At 37.7% G+C, this 21,095-nt stretch overlaps 1 protein-coding gene across 1 annotated transcript in view; it reads right to left on the reverse strand.

Annotated features, from left to right (window-relative positions):
- Il13ra2 (interleukin 13 receptor subunit alpha 2) overlaps positions 1 to 21,095 on the reverse strand; it is a 64,647-nt gene that overhangs the window by 11,949 nt on the left and 31,603 nt on the right. Inside the window, exons 4-5 of the mRNA XM_004658953.2 lie at positions 1,942 to 2,071; positions 114 to 259 (exon numbers count right to left, since the gene is read on the reverse strand). Of these exons, the coding sequence (XP_004659010.2) occupies positions 114 to 259; positions 1,942 to 2,041 (246 nt within the window). The 5' untranslated portion in view covers positions 2,042 to 2,071. The remainder of the gene's footprint in view (positions 1 to 113; positions 260 to 1,941; positions 2,072 to 21,095) is intronic.

Here is a 21,095-nt window from a genome sequence, read left to right on the forward strand (position 1 = left end):
TAAAGAACTATTAAGAACTATTAAGACATAGGAATTAGAGTGCACATTGACGGCAGGAGTGACAAAAAACACCTAATAATCACTCTACTATTGCAAGTACATATTTTTCTTACCTTCCAACTTTCATTGCCAACACTTCGGTATTTTAACTCATATTCTACTTTACATTTCTTATCCAGAGCTACAGGAGGTTGCCACTGCAAGTACAGATAGCCTAAATATCCAGGATCCACAATACTAAAATTCTGAGGAGGATTAACTGAAAAGAAAGCAATAAAATATATGTATAATTCCTTACTTTATGACAAAGATTGCTAAATGTGGATTATTTTGAAGTGCCGATCACCTGATTACTGGATTAAAAACAAGGATCTCTATATAATGGGATATTACTTAGCCATAAAAAGGAATGAAGTACTGATGACTGACTATAACGTGGAAGAACCTTACAACATGTTAAGTAAAAGAAAAAGTGGCAAAAGACCACATCTGGTGAGTTAATTAACATAAAGTATCTAGAATGGAAAAATCCATAGGCAAAAACAGAAAATCAGTGATGATTAGAGGCTGCAGCAAGGGGGAATATAGTGTGACTGCTTAATATGCACAGGGTTCCTCTGGAAGGTGTGGAAACCGTTCTAGCATTTGATAGCAATGGTGGCTTGACAACTTTGTTACTATACTAAAATGCTCCACATATCACTTTTGAAAGTGGATTTTATCTTAATAAAGCTGTTTAACAGCCTCAACTATTGCTATGTCATTGTCCTATCGTCAAGAAAGCACATATGCAAAATGTGATCTTTGCCTCTCTATGACCTACATTTGCACAGAAATAAATTCAACATGGAGTTTTCTCTTTGGACATATACACTAGAATTTGGCCTAAAATAATACTTTCTTACACAAATAGCAAGAAACAATCTGTGTTAATTCAAAATCTGCTATATTGCTATGTGCAGTTAACATTGTGGCCGATATAAGAAAAAACGTATAGAAAACATATTTATTATGCCTAAGTGCTTTAAAATTTTAAAGAATAGGCAGATCTTGTTGTTCTGTACTAGCTTATAGAATCCTCTCACTAAATGAAGGTCAGATGACTCCCCAAAGTTTGACACACTAAAGCATTCCATGGATGGACTTTAAAAAGAATGGTAGGCGAGACCATGAGTTGCTTGGACAGATATTGGTCATTTTCCCCCAGTCGCCCATGTAGCACCTTCTGGCACTAGACATGCTGACTGTCTGGGAACTGACTCTCTTCCAGCTTCCAGCCATGCCATTCCATTTCACGTGAGAAAAAGTTTCAGATACTTAAGCTATTTTTGAAAAATCCTACACAAGGACATGGTTCAGCAATTAAATGCACTTTCTGCACGAATATGAGTGCCTGAGACTACCCAATTTTTGATGTCTAGAACCCATGTAAACAACTGGGGATGGCCACAGATTTCTATAACGCCAGTCCTGTGGGAAGTGGAGATGAGAGTATTGCTGGGGCTCCTCAAACAGGGCCTCATGAATGGCAAGTTACAGAGTCAGCAAAAGACTCCATCCCAAGGGCAAAACCAGAGGATAAATACAGAGGAACACCCTACATTCTCTTTCATTTTCTAGCTCCCCACAGGTTGAGGACACAGGGTGATACATCAACATATACATATGAATACAGCACACACATACAACACCATATATACACTCAAAAAATCCTACTTAAAAGTTATGGAAATTATTTTTTGATTTGCCTTTTAATCCTGAGAATGTTTGTGATCATCACTTACTTCTACATGAGAATGACTATTAAGAACATATATTTTATGTATCTCTAAAGTAGTACTATTATTATCTGGTAGTTATACATTTCCATAAGGTAAGTTGAAAACAATATCCCTAATCTTAAAAGTGGACAATTCAAATCCATTTAAATTATTCACTTACCTTTGATCTTCCTGGGAGAATGGGCAGTGAAAGTATGGCCAATCAATGCAAAAATAAGCAGGATACACAGGCATCTTGCAACCTCAGACACCAAAGCCATTTCTTCAAGGTTTTATATGTAGAAATCACTCTAAACAGGAAAAATATAATTATAACATTATCTTACTTCAAATAATCAAATGACTAACTGTAATTAATAATATGTTGACAGCTCTTTGTGTACTTTCCACCAAAACAGGAGAACTGTGTCCCTTGAACCATGGAAAAGGACATAGCCAAGTCCTTTTCCACTGTAATGAATCCAATGTTATTGGAATGGGAGGGTTTTGGTCCCATAAGAGTCAAACCTAAGCAAAACAAATGAAGAAACCTGTAAATTCTAAGCCCTGTACATGTTTTTAGACTCTGACAAGAATATGGCCACTTTGAAAAGCCTTGTCCTGATATTTGACCCACCAACATATCCTTCCTGTGCAGAGGAGAAATTGTTACATCACAGATGCCACAGCAACTCTTGCCACTAGCAACAATCAATCTGAAAGTTACTTGACAACTAAAAACTTCAGACACCATACCAAGGCCTCAAAAAACTAAATTTGCTCTATCTCTTCATAAATTATGAATCATCAGATTGTATACTCACAACTACCCTACTTTTGACTGCTTCTTGTATCAGTAAATGCCATCACCACTATCTGTTCCTTAGTCTTATTCACTTTTTCTCTCTCCCATCCAATCTTTCCATGATCACTCTTACATCCTCAGTTGATCTTGTCATAATCTTATCCAGTCTTTCCTCCTCCAATACATTCTCCACATCACTTACAATAAGTGTAACCTATCTAAAGTGTAAATATGAATTTGTCCTCACTTTTTAAAACTATAAAAGTATTTAAATACCACAAGACATGAGGTAATCTATTTTTAAAGAATATGCTGGAGCTGGAGGGATGGCTTAGCAGCTAATGCAAATCCTGAAGATCAAAGTTTGTTTCCCGAGAACTCATGTAAGCCAGGTACACGTGGTGACACATGCATCTAGAGTTCATCTGCAGTGGTTAGAAGCCATGGATCACCCATTCCCTCTCTTTCTCTTTATTTCATAAATTTAAAAATTGAAAAATTAAAACGAATATGCTGGGAAGATGGTCCAGGAATTAAGGGCACTTGTTTTTAAAACCTACCATCCTGGGTTCAGAGCCCATGTAAAGCCACATGGAAAAATGCCACATGTGTCTGGTGTTCATTTGCAATGGCAATTGACCTTGGTGTACCCGTACACACACATTTTTAAAAACTAATATTGCTTTTAGGATCAAAGTTTACAAACACCTACTTAATAAAAAGTTCTCTATTTTATATTTTATCTATTTGGGAGGAGAGAGAGTACACTATGGCTTATTGCCACTGTAAATAAACTCCACATACATGTACCACTTGTAAATCTGACTTTATGTGGGTACTGTAGAATTAAGCCCAGGTCAAAAGGCTTTGCAAGTGCCCTTAACCATTGATCCATCTCTCCATCCCCAAAAGTTCTATATTTTTAATAACCACTTCTGCACCTGACATGATTCATAAGAAACATTCTAAGATTGGTAAGCCTCAATTCTTACATCATAGATTCTTGACATCAAAGAATTGAAGCTATTAGGTATATTTAAATCATTGATAGCCAAATTATCCTTCAGATAATGAGAAGTAAAATCAAAATTTATCCCAGATTACCCAGAAAGTTAGTAACAGAGTTGTACCTACAGCAGCAATCTCATGGTTTTTCATACTTTGCCTCATTGTATGAAGATACCAAATGTTTGTGGGGGCTTTTTTTTTCTGGAAGTCCCAAGACTTAAGTCTTCCTTCAGTTAGCTAACCAAGCTGAATCAACACCATGCTGTTTCTTTTATTATGTGCTTCATACACTTATAATAGGATTCCATTTTTCTTCCTGAGATCCAAAAAGTCTCTCTAAGTACCAAGAGGATTTGAATCCAAGAAGATGACAGATCTCCTATGGAGCTACTCTCAAAGCTTAAGTAACGTTGGTTTCTTTTTGCCCCAGCACATTAGGTCTGATAGAGAAATCCTTTCATTTTACCTACAGAGTAATGAAAACAAACTTCCTTAAGATGTCATCAGAGAAATTGTAACAAAGTTCTCCTCTGTTGATCTTTAAAATTTCCATATCCCTGTATAATGGATAGCATAATGCTAAGTAGAACGTTATAAAAATCACTTCTTTCATTCCTATCTCCAAGCTACTAAAGTTTTTTCTAGCTGATAAATAGCATTTCCTTAATCAATCCAACACATTTAAGTGAGATAGTTTGCCCCTGAATTCATTTGTGGAAACATTGCCATGAATTCCTGAGTTACACTTGGGAGCCAACCTAGATTTTCCCAAATGATCACAAAGACAATGTTATCATTGACTTCCAGGTTACAGGATTGTCACTAATGCAATGAAAGACTTTAGACACTATATTGTTCAAGGATTTTTTCACAAAGTGGGTAGAAAACTGAAGACAAAGAGAAAATCAGGACTGGAGAGATGGATTAGCAGGTAAGATGCTTGTTTGCAAAGCCTGAAATTAAATAAATAAAATATTTTAAAGGGGAAAGTTGAGTACTAAAATCCATACATGCACAGAAAAGCTTCTGACACACACCACAATCCACACTTGAAACAACTCATCTTTGACCTATGTCACTAATTTAAAAAACAAAAGAAGGACTTTGGATATTGCTCAGTGGTTAAAGGCTATTGTTTCAAAGCCTGCAGGCCCAGAATTCAATATCATAATAGCCATGTGAAGCCAGATACATACAGTGGTGCATACATCTACAGTTCACTTGCAGCAGCAAGAGGCCCTGGCATGCCTTTGCTTTTTCATTCTCATTCTCTCTCTCTCTCTCTCTCTCTCTCTCTCTCTCTCTCTCTCTCTCTCTCTCTCTCTCTCTTTCTCTCTCTCTCTCTAAAACAGATAAACAAATCTTCCTGAGTAGACCAGCTGACAGAAAGCTGGAAAAAGCTACACTGCATGCAGCTCCATGGGGCAGACAGAAGTTATCCATGGAGATAAACAAAAGTGGACACTGAAAGCCTTAAGTTTGGCCAGTCAGGCCAAATAAGCCAATAGGTGCAATAGTGGCATGTCTGTTATGGGTGAAACTAGCTACTCTCTCATTGAGCTGGAGGCCTGCTCCACAGAAGCAAATATATGTCTAATGCTTAAAACCTATGATGGGGGAAGTCATGAGCCCTAGTGGTGTAATGACTGCTGGTGTCTGGCTAAATGCATATATTATGCTCATCAAACTGCCTGGTAAGCACTTTCTTAATGTTCATACCCCTATATTAATGCTACTGTCACTTTTTTATTAGAAAACCTTCTCTTTTCAGAAGGCAGTGATCTCTGAGATGACTCTGAAGGCACCATAGTGCTAAGAAGAAGTTATAGAGGAAGGCTTAGCCCTGAAACATCTCTACCACACCTTCCAAGGCTCAGGGTCCATTGCAGAAGAGGTGGTGGGAAGAATGTAAGAGCCAAAGGACGGGTAGGACTCCTTATAATGCACTCTTCTAGACACAAAATATCCTGGATATCCATGGCCTCTCAGTGGCTGACACTAGCTACACAAGACCATCCTAATTGGAGGAAAAGATCATGATATCAAAATAAAAGAGATACTGAGAGGGGAAAGTGATATGATAGAAAGTGGAGTTTCAAAGGGGAAAGTGACAGGGGAAGGACTTATTATGGTTTATTGTCTATACTTGTGGAAGTTGTCAATAATAAAATATATTCAAAAGATAAGACAGGAGAAACAATAGCCAGATAGAAGACAAGTTACCGACATTAACATACTATATTGGTGGCAGAGCTAGGACTAAAAGTCTGGTCTCTTGAACCCTGGTTTCCATTAATTGGCAAAGAATTTCTCTGGTCCTAAGGAATCAGTCATGTACCTATTTTTTCCAAAGCTGCCTCCCACCCAGCCTTCCTCAAGCTACTGTCACCTCCCAAGCTATCAATGACACTATTCAGTTTTACTATAATATATTTGACAGAGGAAAAACAAATCAGCAAATATGCAGTAAGCCTAGAGGTTTATTGTTTGCTTGCTTTGTTTTATCTGATCATAGTCCAGATAATTATTGCATAAGATCCAAGATCAAATAACGATAGTCAGGCAGGCATGGTGGTGCATCCCTTTAATCCCAGTACCTGGGAGGCAGAGGTAGGAGGATCGCCATGAGTTCAAGGCCACCCTGAGACTACATAGTGAGTTCCAGGTCAGCCTGGGCTAGAATGAGACCCTACCTCGAAAAACCAACAAAAAAAAGCAACAGTCATAATATCTGTAATGATAATACTACCTCCTGCCATTTATTTGGCATTCAAAGCATCCAGAGCCCCATTCATTTTATTACACACATTGTTTCACACAATACTTACAAACAAGTTGGCCGGTATACTGTTTAATCACATTTTTAAAACCAAAGACTAAGACACAGAGAAATTATACAACTTCTTTCAAGTCACACAGACCATAAATGGTAAAGCATGCATTGAAATCTAGTATGGGAGCCCTGGATGACAATCACTACCAAGCATTTCCAGGCCCAAGAGTGATGTCAAGTGCAGCTTCTTGTTTCTACCCACAGTAGAAACAAGAGTGTCACGACTTGAACATAACACTATTGTTGATACAGTCTTCCACTGGCAATCTCATATGGAATGGCAAATCTTCAGAAAGTTCCTCTTCCTGGCCTTACTTACCCCTTCTTCAAAGTGTTTAATCCCCTCACCCTAAGATTCTCTGGGCACTGAAGGAGCTTGGAAGTAAAGAATTTCCCTAGCATGTAAGGCTCTAGGCTACATCCCCAGCATCACACACACACAAACACACACACACACACACACACAGAGAGAGAGAGAGAGAGAGAGAGAGAGAGAGAGAGAGAGAGAGAGAGGGAGAGAGAGAATGAGACAGAGAGAGAGAGACAGAGAGACAGAGAGAATGACAGAGAATTGGCTGGATAATCATTGCATTATTGGAGAAACTCCAGGTACTTACCAATAATACAGTTTCTCAAGAACTTTATTATCATAAGTGGTTATCACAGGCCCTCTTCTTTCCTCTCCACTTTAGACATGAACTTGAATCTCTACTGTTTTCCTTCCCTCCAGATAAGCAAGAACACTAAAACACTTAAGACATGTGTTCCTGAAATAGCCAGAGGGCCCAGACAGAGTTTCTACAAATCACAAGGAAGAGGAGGTTATGGGTGGGGCTTAAAAGCCATCTAAAAAAATTATAAGCACAGAAAAGTGTTTTACAAGTTGACAGTTATTCTTTGGATATGTCAACAGAGTTTGAAGAGCTTGTTGTAATAAAATGTGCAATGACATAAGTGTCAATCTGAGGGTGCGTGTGTGTGTATGTGTGTGTCTCTAAACCAGTTAGAGGCAAATGATCTCTCTCATCTCCAAAACAGAGCTTAATTATACAGGACTACATAGGTTGTAATGAAGATGAAATGAAAGGGAAGATCATTGAGAATACTAAATTGTTCTATATACTTAAGAGGCTGTTGCCATTACACAAAACCTGAAAATAATTTATCAATCTATATATTTTCCCTATGAATTCAGATTTGATATTCCACTGTTGATAACTAGGTACTTGTAATTAACTAATATCTAATTTCTACCACAATTTCTGGCCCATTATACATTAGAAAGATATGGACATGTTTATTCTGCTAACTTTGGGTTAAAAAATAAATGTAATATGATTTGATACTTTTTATTCATATTTTAGGGTAACTAAAACTATCAGCAAATCAGTTAGAATAGGGTTCATGGAGAAAGAAAATGGGAATATAAAGTATAGACCTAGGGAAAATTACTATGATTATAAGCTTGATTGTCTTCGGTGGGTGAAATGGACAATTGATTTTCTTTTACATAAGAAAGCATTGGCCAGATATGGACTCTAGCATCAGCTTTCCCAGATGACTTTAAAAGCTTATTTAGCCCTTGCTAGGCACCAATCTCTGCCAGATATTTGATATGTATTATCTCATTTAAGTCTGCCAGGCATTGATGGTCTCTATTGATATTATTTCAACATCACAAATGAGGCATTTGAATCTTTAGAAAAGTAAATTTATTAAGGTCATATAAGTTAAGCAAGAAAAGATAGCACTGATTTTAAGAGCCATGCTCCTTTTAGGGTAGAATACTGTCCTTTACCAATCTCACTCTGAGAAGGCCAATTTTCTCTCATGCAAGTTATCCCTTAAGACTATCTTAAGTCTATTTCATCAGTAAATCTGCCATGTTTCCATGCAAGGTTTCAGGGTGTGACTCAAGAGCACTGCCTTCCGGGATAATTAATCTTATTTCAAAGAGACCATCATATGTGTGTGTGTGTGTGTGTGTGTGTGTGTGTGTGTGTGTGTGCGCTATCCATAGCTTCTGGAGTATGTACATAACTCAGCATCAGAATTAGGATGTCTAGAACCTGCTAGGTCTTGAAATTTCATGCTGAGATTGATACACGTCTCACTAATAGTACAATCAGTCTATGACCTAGTAGTGAATCAAACCTAATTTATTTTTGACTAATAACATGCCCTGAAGTGGAGTAGCTTATAAAGAATACTGGGGCTGGAGGGATGGCTTAGCTGTTAAGGCATTTGCCTGAAAAGCCACAGGACCCAGGTTCGATTCCCCAGGGTCCAAGTTAGCCAGATGTACAAGGGGGCATGTGCGTCTGGAGTTCGTTTGCAGTGGCTAGAGGCCCTGATGGGTCCATTCTCTTTCTCTCTAGCTCTCTTTCTCTGTCAAATAAATAGAGAAAGAAAGAATGCTGTAGATGATTTTATGTACATTCAAATACAAAAAAGCTTAAAACAAAAAAAATTCATCATCGTTGCCACTAGCCAAGTAGTGTAATAATTCTGTAACAACACACACACACACACACACACACACACACACACACACACACACACACACACACGCCATAATGAATTTAGGCATATGCTGTCTGATTCAAGTAATTATATGTAATTGAATGTGGGTATGGTTTCCATTGAACACATCACTTAAACATTCAATTAAATATAAGCATGCCTATCATTGTATCTTTGCTAAGATTACATACAAACATTAATATTGATTTATAATTATAGAATATGTTCAATAAATTTTATAAAGTCATAAGTAGTCATTCAATTCAATGATAATTTAAAAAAACATGGTATCCTGAGTTCATCCAGTTAACAAATTTCCCAAGTACCATCAAAGCTGGAAAATTTGTTTCTGAGCTTCCATGGTAGCATCAAGATTTAAAGCAATTATTCTTGATTCAGTCTACATATTTCAGAGTTGACCCTCTGTTTACACATTCCAGAATTTGTCCCTAATCTGAGCAAATCAGAGTTTTATTATTTTACAAATATCACCCAATAAACCATGAGCAACTTTTTAAAATAAATTAAATAGTGTACTTTTCAGGCCTGGGGAGATTGCATAGTGGTTAAAAGTGCATGCCTAAAGGGCCTGATGGTTCTGGTTTGATTTCACAGTACTTACGTAAAGCCAGATGCTCATCGTGGCTGGTGAATCTGGAGTTGGTTTGCAGTGGGAAAATACATGCTCCCACCCAATGCCTTTCTCATAAGTAAATATAAATATTTAAAGAAATAAAAATACCACTTTTGAAAAGTTCATTAGGTATCATCAGGACATATTTCTTAAAATAAGTCTGTTGTTGTTATATACCTTACAACTTAAGAACAAATCACTGTCTGGCAAGGGGATCACTATGTTGAAAATTATAACAATAAATCTGTTTTCTCCCCTAACACTCCTCTCCACTCTCCAGATGCCCCCAAAGACCGGTTTGAAAATAAAATGTCCTGCTCTCAAAACATTCACATCATGTAACAACAAAGACAAAAACTAAGCTGTCCTCCACCCACCTACTACTCATTAAAAGCAGAATACATAATGTGTGACAGAAGGTTCTTTGAAAGTTGTTGCAGCAATATGTACTTTCATGTCCACAAGGTGCAGATTATAAGAACAAGGAAATAATGTACTTATATGATATTATATAATAAAATATTTTATGTACTACATGTAGGAACTTCAGTAATAGAAATAAATGCTAACAAGAGCAATTAAGTATTTTATCAGGTATTTATTATATAAAAATTACTTTTGGGAGTCTACTACATGACATGTACTGTGATAGGTACTGGAGCCACAGCAATAAATAAGACAAACTCCTTACTTTCCCTTCTGGTTTGAGGGACAGACAATAAGCACATCAGATAATCATGAATTGTGCCAAGGTAAACAAAGCAGGAAAACACGAATAAGAGTGATGAGGTTTCAGTTTTGATAAGATGGTAGGGAATCTCTATAAATGTGCCACTAAGGATCTCAAAAAAATGAAGCATGGAAAAATACAGGGAAAAAATGTTCCAGGGAGAGATAAACGAACACATTCTCAATCTTTACAGCAATAATAAGCTTAGAGCTGGGTGTGGTGGTGCACGCCTATGATCCCAGCACGGGGCAAGCAGCGGTAAGAGGATTGCTGTGAATTTGAGGCTATCCTGAGACTACCTAGTGAATTCCAGTTAGCCTGCACTAGAACGAGACCTTACCTCAAAAGCTAGCAAAAAATAACAATAAAAAGCTTATTAGTTCTAGAAATAAAAAGGCCAGTAAGATAAAGAATAGAAAAGATTGGGTGATAAGTTGTTGGTATTTTGTTGTTGTGAGGTAATAGTGATAGTGATGGTTTATTTTTTGAGACATCATCTCTTTTGAGACCCAGGTGGCCCTCAAAATTGCAATTCATCCAAGCCTGGCACTGAACCCCTTTCTGATCTTCCTGCACCTTCCTTTCAAGTGCTGGGATTACAGGTGTGTATCGCCACACCTGACATGGAATTAGGAAAAGTTGGAAGATAATCTCACTCTTACAGGAGGAAATGGGTCACAGTGATGAATGTGTTATTTATTTTTAGTGAAATGAGACTCACCTGGACAGCCACAAGCAGAGTGACTTGATATAAGTTACAATATAAAAAGTCTTGTATTGAAGGAAAAGAAAGAAACAATGTCTCAGGTTAGAGCAGTCAGCGACTTGAACAGATTGATAGCAATGGAGATGCTGACCGAATTTCCTGGTGGAGTGGGTATGAAGTATCATGAAAAAATGATTATTTTTGAATAGGCAACTTATGTTTATGGCAACAAGAATGATGAATCAGAGTTCAGTTAGTAATTGCTGAATTTAAACTGCCTAAAAAATACCCCAAGTGTGAAAAGGATACTTGACTTTAGAGATTAAGAGGAAGATTGGATCTCTGGGTATACTTTTGAGAGGCATCAGCACAATGACAGTATTAATCTCATTGTATCAACTGAAGTCACCTAAGGAATAATGTAGATGAGATAATGAAAAGAGAAGTCAGGTATAGTGGCATGTACTCACAATTACAGCACTGGGGAGGAAGGGTCAGGAGCATCCCTAGGGCTTTTTGGCCAGCCAGTCTAGCCTAATTGGAGGGCTCCAGACCAATGGGAGATCCTGTCTCAAAAAATATAAGCAGTCTTACTGAGGAGCAACACCTTTTGGCCTTCACACACATATGCACACAAATGCCTACATGCCCCCCAAACACAATGATAAAGAAAAGAGGAGCATCGATTAGGACCTTCAAATATATAGAAGATAAACAGATAAGGAGGACTCACGAAGGAGACTATAGACAAAAAATTCAAACTTTGTGGTGTCCTAATTCTTTCCATCTGGAAAAAAAAATGTTTCAAGGATAAATTGACAGGCAATATCAGAAGTTTCTGACAAATGGGGCCAATGAAGCTTGAGAGTCATCTACTGGACTAATTAAAAAGAAGATAAACCATGATTTCCATAAGGGTATCCATTCAGTGGTACGTAAGGCTGGAAACAAAAGAGTTCAAGATAGAATGCAGGGGAAAAATTTAACAACTATTGGTACATATACATACTAGGAACTGGGAAAATAAAAAGTGTTTTTTTCTCCATTGTCATACAATCAACACCATACATATTGACTCATCTCCAGTAACTACAAAAACATGAGGGGATTAATTCTGAGCAATAACTAACCAATTCTCTAACAGACTGAGGACTGAATCTTTAAGATGTTAATTGCAATCCTCTGATTACAACCTACTCATAACTTGGCCATAAACTAAATTAGGGTGTGAGGAACATCCTCATTGGTTTCAATCCATTTGTCAGGACAGCTCACAAAACTCAGGGAAATGTACCACTTGTGTTTCCTCATATACTATAAAGGATACTACAGAGGAAGTAGATTACAGTTGGAAGAGATGCAGTGAAAAAGGTTTGTGAAAGGGGAACAGGGCTTTCATGCCTTCTTTAGGTACCTTCACATGTTCAGCTATCCAGAAGCTTCCTAAACCCAGTCCTTTGGGGTTGTATGGAGGCTTCAGTGCACAGGCATGATTGACTGATTAGCACTGACTAATTAATTAAATCACTCCACATTAGTGATCAACTCAGCATTTAGATTCCCTCCCTTCCTGGGAAAGGAGGCAAAAGGATATGGAAAAAGAATATATACTTAAAAGATATGAGGAAATTTAGAGCTATTTGTTAAGAAATATGACAAAGACTATATACAGACATACACATGATGCAATGAAACTCATCATTATATGCAATTGACCTATGCTACTAAAATTTTGAAGAACAAAATGATACTGGCCCATTCATAGAACCTCATTCAGGTATTAGTAATGATTTCAACCTATCTTCCATATCATGACCCATGACACAGGCAAGGTCACTCAGATTTGAGGGCTTCTAAGTGACATATTATTTCTTTGGAGAGGTTTTCTATGTGTGAAATAAGGAGCTATAGCTAGAGGGAAATATCTTATTTCCTTCCTCTTTAAAATTATAAGATTCTTGGTTAGAAAGTCACCAAAAATCCAATACCCAATAATTTTTTTAAGTAAAAAATGCAGATAGAGGTGGATGGAGAGATGGCTTAGCAGTTAAGGCGATTTCTTGCAAAGCCAAAGGATTCTGGTTTGATTCTCCAGGACCCATGTAAGCCAGATGCACAAGGGGACACATGCATCTGGAGTTCGTTTACAGTGGCTGGAGGCCCTGGCACTCCCATTTTCTCTCCTTTCCTGCATCTTTCTCTCAAATTAATAAATCAAAAGATATTTAAAAAATAAAATAAAATGCAGATGGAGGGTTGGAGTGATGGCTTAGCGGTTAAGGCACTTACCTGCAAAGCCAAAGGACCCGTTTGATTTCCTAGGACCCATGTAAGCCCATGCTCTGGAGTTTGTTTGCCTCTTTCTTTCTTTCTCTCTCTCTCTCTAAATTAATAAATAAAAAAGTAAAATAAAATACTGAAAAAATTTCAAATTCTTAAAATGAAGAATGGGACATGTGACAGAAAGGCCTTCTCCCTTAGCTTGTTGTCAAGCATATTTGGGAGGAGTCTTATTTGACACATGCAGGGCAGAGTCCTTTATGGTTATTTATCTAACAGCATTTTTCTGAGGGAATTACAAACTACCCAAGTTTACCTTCTCCAGTGAATATTTTAACAAACATTTTCCCCCTGTTCAAATTTTCTTGCAATAAAATGTTATTTTTTAAAATTTACCATTTCTCCAAACTGTGTGCAATTTGAATTTTTCATTTGTTTTCTTCTAAGTTTGCTTTCTGCAGTAAGTTATCAGAAATAACTTTATTTTTACACAAAAAAATTAATTTTGGTTGCTAGTTGAACTATCACTGATGATTTGAATCAAGGGACTACTAGCAATTCTGGTTCTTGTTATATAACAATGTCACTGAACATACTTCCAAAGACTTGTGCTAAGTAAATGCTTACCTCTAGGCGAGATTATTTCTACTCTGGCTTAGGCTGGTGGCCTATTGGGAATGCAGTCTATAAGTATTCATCATTTCAATCTCTTGTTGTCTGCTTCTCCTACCTACCTCTATATCTTTGGGCCTACTCCTTTTCTTCTTTCTGCCTTTCTTTTTCTGCTGTCTATTTTACTCATTTTTACTGATTACATGAAGCAGGATTTATCTCTAGTAAACTCCTATTCACTCCATTTTCTGTGCCTTGCCCAGTTTGGGTACCAATGTCAATGTGGAATGACTTGGCACCTTGTTTTACAAGTTCAAAGTTGGGAATAGCCAGATATACATGAATTTATATAATAGATTGCTGAGGGTGCACAACAAGACATGATACAGTTGGAAAATAATCACCAGATATTGCACAACAAATGCATGGTATTTAACAGTGTGAACAAGTGACACACAGACATTTGCAAGGAGAGGCACATCAGACTGAATCTTAGAACACCAACTCATCACTTTGCCATGGACCACTTAAGTCTTGTAGTCTCTGCCTAGGAAATGGCCAGGAGATGAACTCTCCACTTTCCCTGTACTCAGTTCAGCATGTTCCTGTCTACTGATGCACCCCACTCCCACACTGTCTGGAGCCCTCACCTCCACATCTCTGTGATCTTTTGTTGACCCAATGCCTGGACTCCTGCATTGACTCCTCCGGTCTTTTGATCCCTTTTTCAGCTTTCTGCAATTTATGGATATATGTGAAATGTGATGTGAGTGTAAAATATGTTAGCAATTAAGATTGAGATACAGCAAAGAATTTGCAATTTCTGTGGTAAAAAATGCAAGTGAAAGCAAGACTATTCAGTAAAAGATCTGATAAAACAGTTGTAACTTGAACTTGTGAATCTATGGATATTCCATTAAATTCTGATACTGTGGGAGGACAAGGCACAAACCTCATAGTCTATACTATTAGCATAGTTGCTCATGACCCTGATGTTTCTCTTTTCCACTAAATGGAAATTGACATTTTTTTGGATTACTTCCTATTCTTAATTTTCAAATTCTGAAGCAGTTTCTCTTTTCTTTTTTAATTCTAATAATGTATTACTTCGTAAGCCAGGCTTCATGCCCTTATACTTGCTAGGTAGCCCACACTGACATTGGTATGTAGCCCATATTAGCCTCAAATTCACAACCCTCCTGCCTCTAGTTACAGGGTGCTAAGATTATAGGTGTTCAACTTCATGCCCAGCACAATTGTTATTTTCAGTACATTCTTCATCAGTTGTTTGGCTTCAGGGCAGCATTTTCCATATATCGCTTGAAGATTAGAGTTATCTTACAAGTCTAAGCTTTTTGAAAGTGCTTCTGACTTTCCCTGACAAAGTTACTTTTTATTCATTTATAGGTAAATCTTTATGGTTTTTCAGCACACTGATAATTCTTGATTGAAAGGAATTTTTGGCTTTAAGAGGACTTGTGCTTCCTCCTTATGGGCTCCAAATCATCATCTCAATCTTACATGATAGGTCAATTTACTTAGTGCACTTCTTTTTTTCTATTTGTGATACATAGCTGCTTTTGAGCTTAGATTTGTCGGTTTCCTAAGTGAATTTAGAGCCTTCTCAAAACAAACCTCAGAGTTTCTCTTTCTATAACCTCTGCCTGACTTCACCTTTGCTTACTGCCTTAGTGCTGCCATGGTCATGGGCATCCCTCCATATCATTGGGCATTTCCTAAGGGTCCATGTTGCATTGAATGTTACAGATATGAAAACAGACAAAACACAATATTCCCTGCTCTTCTATTCATAAAAAACATCATTATAAAGTGTGGAGTTCATTAAAGTTACTCATATAGATGGAAATTGGTGCATCACTTTTGGAGATGGTAGGGATATGGAGACAAATAGTCACCAAGTATCCATTTTCCTTCCCTTCAGTTATTGTGGAATCTCCAGGCTTTAACTGATTGCAAGGGCATACAAAATGATCATTGCATTTCAGAGTGTCCTTTCAGCTCCATAAAGCGTGTGATTAAGGTCTGGACTATGACATGCAAATGGAAGTGTTATGTTTAATCTGTGTCTGGCCTTTAAAAAGAATACACCCGTCCTGCCCTTCTCCTACTCTTCTTCATCCTACTAATTACAATGCAATCTTAGTACAGAGCCTCTTTTGATAAAGCAAATGCATGAAGTGCCCCAAGCATAGAACAAGAAGTTCAGAATCGTCCAAGGCCATTGCTGCTCATTTTGTAATAAATCTGTGAACTCTTCATGCTTCTCTGGATTCACTAGACCCAGATAGTCACATAAAACAAATTAAGCTTCTTTCTTGTTTAAGCAAAACCTGTAACTAAAATCTAATGGGGAGCAGTAGGCAATGTATCTCAAAATCTTTCAAGTTCATATCCACTTATTTCCAAATTGCCAAGGAGAATCCACCCCTCACTTTCTACAGACCTTATGAATGAAGCTGGTGTAGCTTTCCTGTTAAGGACCACATTAAATCTATGTAGCACTTCCCTTGGCTAAAGCTTTCTAAAAGTTCCTGAGAAATAAACTATGCCAATTCAAACTACTTTCAAATATTATACTTAAAAAATAAAACGAATAAAATGGCTGTGGTGGTTCTCACCTTTAATCCTAGCATGTAGGAGACAGGAGGCTAAAGTAGGAAGATTACCATGAGTTTAAGGCCAGCCTGGGATACAGAATGAGTCCCATATCTACCTGGCCTAGAGTGAGATTCTGCCTCAAAAAAACCACACACACACACACACACACACATATTCCATTCTTTTCCCTTTGAGGCTTTTATAGCCCATTACTGTTGTAAGTAAGAGACAGATAATACTGTGAAGGACTTTCTGTAACTCTCTTGTGGTTCTGCCATTGTGATGGCACTCACACAGTTTTAAACCCATGCTGCTGCCACAGTTTCCAGTGATTGATACCTCACCCCACATGTTTTTGGTATTAGGAGAACGTACTGGAATTTCTTCATTTCGTATCATGAATCATTGTTCATTCTGTCAAGATTATGTGCTATTTTTCCTTCAAAATGCTAGACAAAGAAATTCCTCATTCAATAACCATAGTTTAATCCTTGCTGGATGAGCAAACGGCAAGGACCATTCCTTGTACTGGAATCATACCTACAGAGAATGGCTTTATTTCCCTTTTTTGTAAGCATCCATGGGATGTTTAGAATGCCTTATCTCCAATCACCCTGCCCAGAAACATTTCACTCCTTAGAAGAAAGTGTGATGATCGTGGAAAATTGCTGATGAAAGAGGACGACCATAGATTACTTCCATGATCAGTAAATTAACATTCAATTTCAGATGAATCCACAGTACTACTCAAAAGCCCAATTAAATGCCTCCACACAAATTCATTTATTTTTTTTAATATTTTATTTATTTATTTGAGGGCGACAGAGACAGGGAGAAAGACAGATAGAGGGAGAGAGAGAGAATGGGCGCGCCAGGGCTTCCAGCCTCTGCAAACGAACTCCAGACGCGTGCGCCCCCTTGTGCATCTGGCTAACGTGGGACCTGGGGAACCGAGCCTCGAACCGGGGTCCTTAGGCTTCACAGGCGAGCGCTTAACGGCTAAACCATCTCTCCAGCCCAACAAATTCATTTATTTTTAATTGCATTTATTTAATTATTTGTGTGTGTGCACACACATGTGCTCACTCATGCCACAGTATACATGTGGAGGTCACATACAACTTCAAGGTGCCTATGTGTTTCTTGCAATGCAAATAAACTGCAAGAGTACAAGTAGGCATAAGTCAGACTAGCTGGCCTGTCAGTTCGGATTCTCCTTGTTCAATCTCCCATTGTCACAGGCACATTGGGATTATTGTCACATGCATCATGTTGCATCTAGCTTTATGTGAATGCAGGAGAAATGAACCCCGGTCAGGCAAGTTTAACAAGCAAGTATCTTTAACACTTGAGGCATTTCCTAGCCCCCATTCTATTTTAGATAAGGTCTATTTCCACACTATGCTGAATGTGCCCAATTTCATGTATTTTTGATAAGTATAAACCTTTTCCTACTTTAATTCTGCCATTCCTTTATGCCCCATTCCCTCTTAAAAAAATTGAAATTATTGGATGGAAATCCCTGCATCTTTCTGATTTGAAGAAAGAACTTTCCCATACCCCCTCTTCCCTTTTGTTGTTATAAAGAAGATAGATTTTCCATCATCTAAGGTAAAAGCCCTCGTGTGTGTCTTTGATTCCAACACTGCTCACGATAGGAATTTGACAATTATTTTTTTCTTCTTGTCTCTAATATATATATTCAAAACACACAGGGTGATAGATGGATATACACATCTCAGCAGAACACATTTCATTAGCACGTAAGCTTATTTATCCCTGCCCCTACCTTAAAAGTAAAAGCAAACTAACTTGTCTAAATATTTGTATTTCACTACTTCCCTAATACTCTCATCTTTGAAGCCAAATTTCTAAAAAGTTATCAATTCTTGCTATTTTTGCCAAACTCTTTCACTCATCATCTCTCCCATCCTTTCTGGTTTCCCCTCATGCCACCACCAATCTATGACTTTCCTGAAACAGGCCTCACCAAAAGAAGTAATAATCTCCATACTACTAAATCTGGTAAAATAAGTTCTGATCTTGCTTATCTCTCAGCAACGTTCACTTGTTCACCTTCATTGTTATTAATTGTTTTTTGTTTGAGGTAGAGTGTCATTCTATCCCAAGTTGATCTATAACTCACTCTGTAGACTTAATTTACCTTCTTTACTTTATTTATTTATTTATGAGAGAGATAGAAAGAGGTATGCAGTGACAGAATGGGTGCACCGGGGCCTCCAGCCACTGCAAATAAACTCTAGATGCATGTGCCACCTCGTACATCTGGCTTACATAGGTCCTGGGGAATTGAACGTAGGTCTTTTGGCTTTGCAGGCAAGTGGCTTAACCACTAAGCAATATCTCCAGCCTTATTTACCTTCTTGTAAAACTCCTACTTCATGACATCAGCTTCCCAGTTTTCTTTTCATCTCTTTCTTTCAGCCCTTTCATTTCATTTTCAGGCTTATCTTTTGCTTATCCTAATAGTAGATTTCAGAGTGCTCTGAAGTTCTGTTCAAGATCATCATGTCTCCTGATTCTATGTTCTCTCTGGATAATTTTATCCACCTTGATCCCTTTCATCTCCATGGGAATGCCAATGGCAATCAAATGTAAATCTCCCACCTGAACTACCATTCCAATTTGCAGATCTGTATATTCAATTACTTTCTTGCCATCTTCATCTGGACATCTCATACATACCTCAAAAATAAAATGCAAATCATAATCTTCCATCTGAAAACAATGAATATGTTTTTCAACCATAGAAACCAGAAACTAGAGTCACCCTAGAAGTCTATATCCCTCGTGTCCAACCCATAATCAAGGGCTATCCATTTCCCAAACAGACCTTGTAAATACTTATATCCAGCTCTCCAGTATGCTTGCCTAATCCTCCACCATAATTTTGTAAGCTGTCTGGACTATTACAATAGTTTCATTTCAGGGTGTTAGTGGGGATTTAACTCCAAACATATAATAATACATCCTCTTGAGTCTACACTGATTAAACTCTATTTACATTGAAAACAGAGTGTTTCTATTTGATTTTCAAAATGTAAATGTGTTTATGTTAATTCCAAGCTAAAAATTGTTCATGGTTCCCTTTTTATCTTAGTGTTAAGGATCAAAATCCTTGGCATGGCCCTCTAGGTTCTGAATATTATACTACCTAGTTCCTCAGCTGCTTCTTCAACTGGATTACTTGTGATCTGCAGTATGGTGACCCCAAGGCCCAGGCATAAGCTACCCTATTTGTTTCAATTATAATGATCTTTCCCTGTCTCCTTTGGACTAGTTGGGTTCTGTTTATATTATTATCCAAGACACAGAGTGTGGTGGTTTGAATAGATGGCCCCCAATATATTCAGTTCTTTATTGTTTGTAGTTTGCATCTGTAGCCACCTGTCTGGAGGCAATGTCACTGGGTGGATCTTAAGGTGTGGTGGTGAGTTTCAGATTTCAATATAAAGATATGCAAAGTGTGCCTAGCAGGAGTTTCTGAAGTATGCTGTGGCTTTTGGCTTTTGGCTTGTACTTCTCTCTCTCTGCTTTGTCCTATGAAGGCAGGCCAGCTTATTCTGCCATTATGGAACTTCCCCTGGGTCTGTAGGCTTCAATAAATATCCCTTCCTCCATAACTGTGCCTGGTCTGGAAGTTCATCTCAGTGAACCTGAAGCTGTCTGCTACACAGCAAAATTAAGTTACAGGCCCAAGAGGACACAGATAGTAAAAGGAAGTCAACAAACTTCAAGCACTTTAGGCCTGATTCTGCAGCCTGTGATTTTTAACTATCATACTGCTGCTGTGAGACTTTTCTTCACTATAAAGCTTTAAATTTTTTCTTTACTATTGAGATTATTTGACTCACATCCATCTCCTCTGACTAACCATAGGCTCCATAAGTGCAGGAACTACTTATAGTTTTGTATTATCTGAATACTTGTTGCATAGTAGGCAACAAGTGCTTGCAAAATGAATGAACATCTGATAGCTTGAAGACTGTGAACTAGTTTTTTTTTGCAAAAATCTTCCAGTTTTAGCAAGCCGGCAGACTTCTAATCTAAAATAAAGCTGCCCATGGTCCATTTTAGTACCTTGATATTTTCACAACATAAGTCACCAAAGGATTTTTCTCAGTAACATTTTGAAGCTATATAAATAACAAGCATGTGAAAGGAAGACATGGAGGGACCAAAAAAAAAAAAAACTACAAGTTCCCTGGAACTAAACAGTTCTTATAGACACTACTTAGAAATATGCACATAATCCTTTAACAATATTCCTAAAATACTTATGGATGACTTCATACTTTTTGCTTCAAAGAACATGACATACACAGGGATTATGAATGCTTGAAACATTATAGGAACTCAACTTCTTCCCCCTGCTTTGTCAAAGGTTGTAGTATAACTTCCAAAGCTGCAAAGCAAGGAACCAGCTTAGATCCCTTTCTCTTATTTATCCCAACCACTACTTCACAAATATATGCAACATGCTAAAAATTCAATGCTTTTTTTGGAGGGGTCACTGAGATAGGGTCTCTCTCTGTCTCTAGTCCAGGCTAACCTAGAATTCACT

The sequence above is a fragment of the Jaculus jaculus genome, chromosome X (genome assembly GCF_020740685.1).
Source record: "Jaculus jaculus isolate mJacJac1 chromosome X, mJacJac1.mat.Y.cur, whole genome shotgun sequence".
Taxonomy (NCBI): domain Eukaryota; kingdom Metazoa; phylum Chordata; class Mammalia; order Rodentia; family Dipodidae; genus Jaculus; species Jaculus jaculus.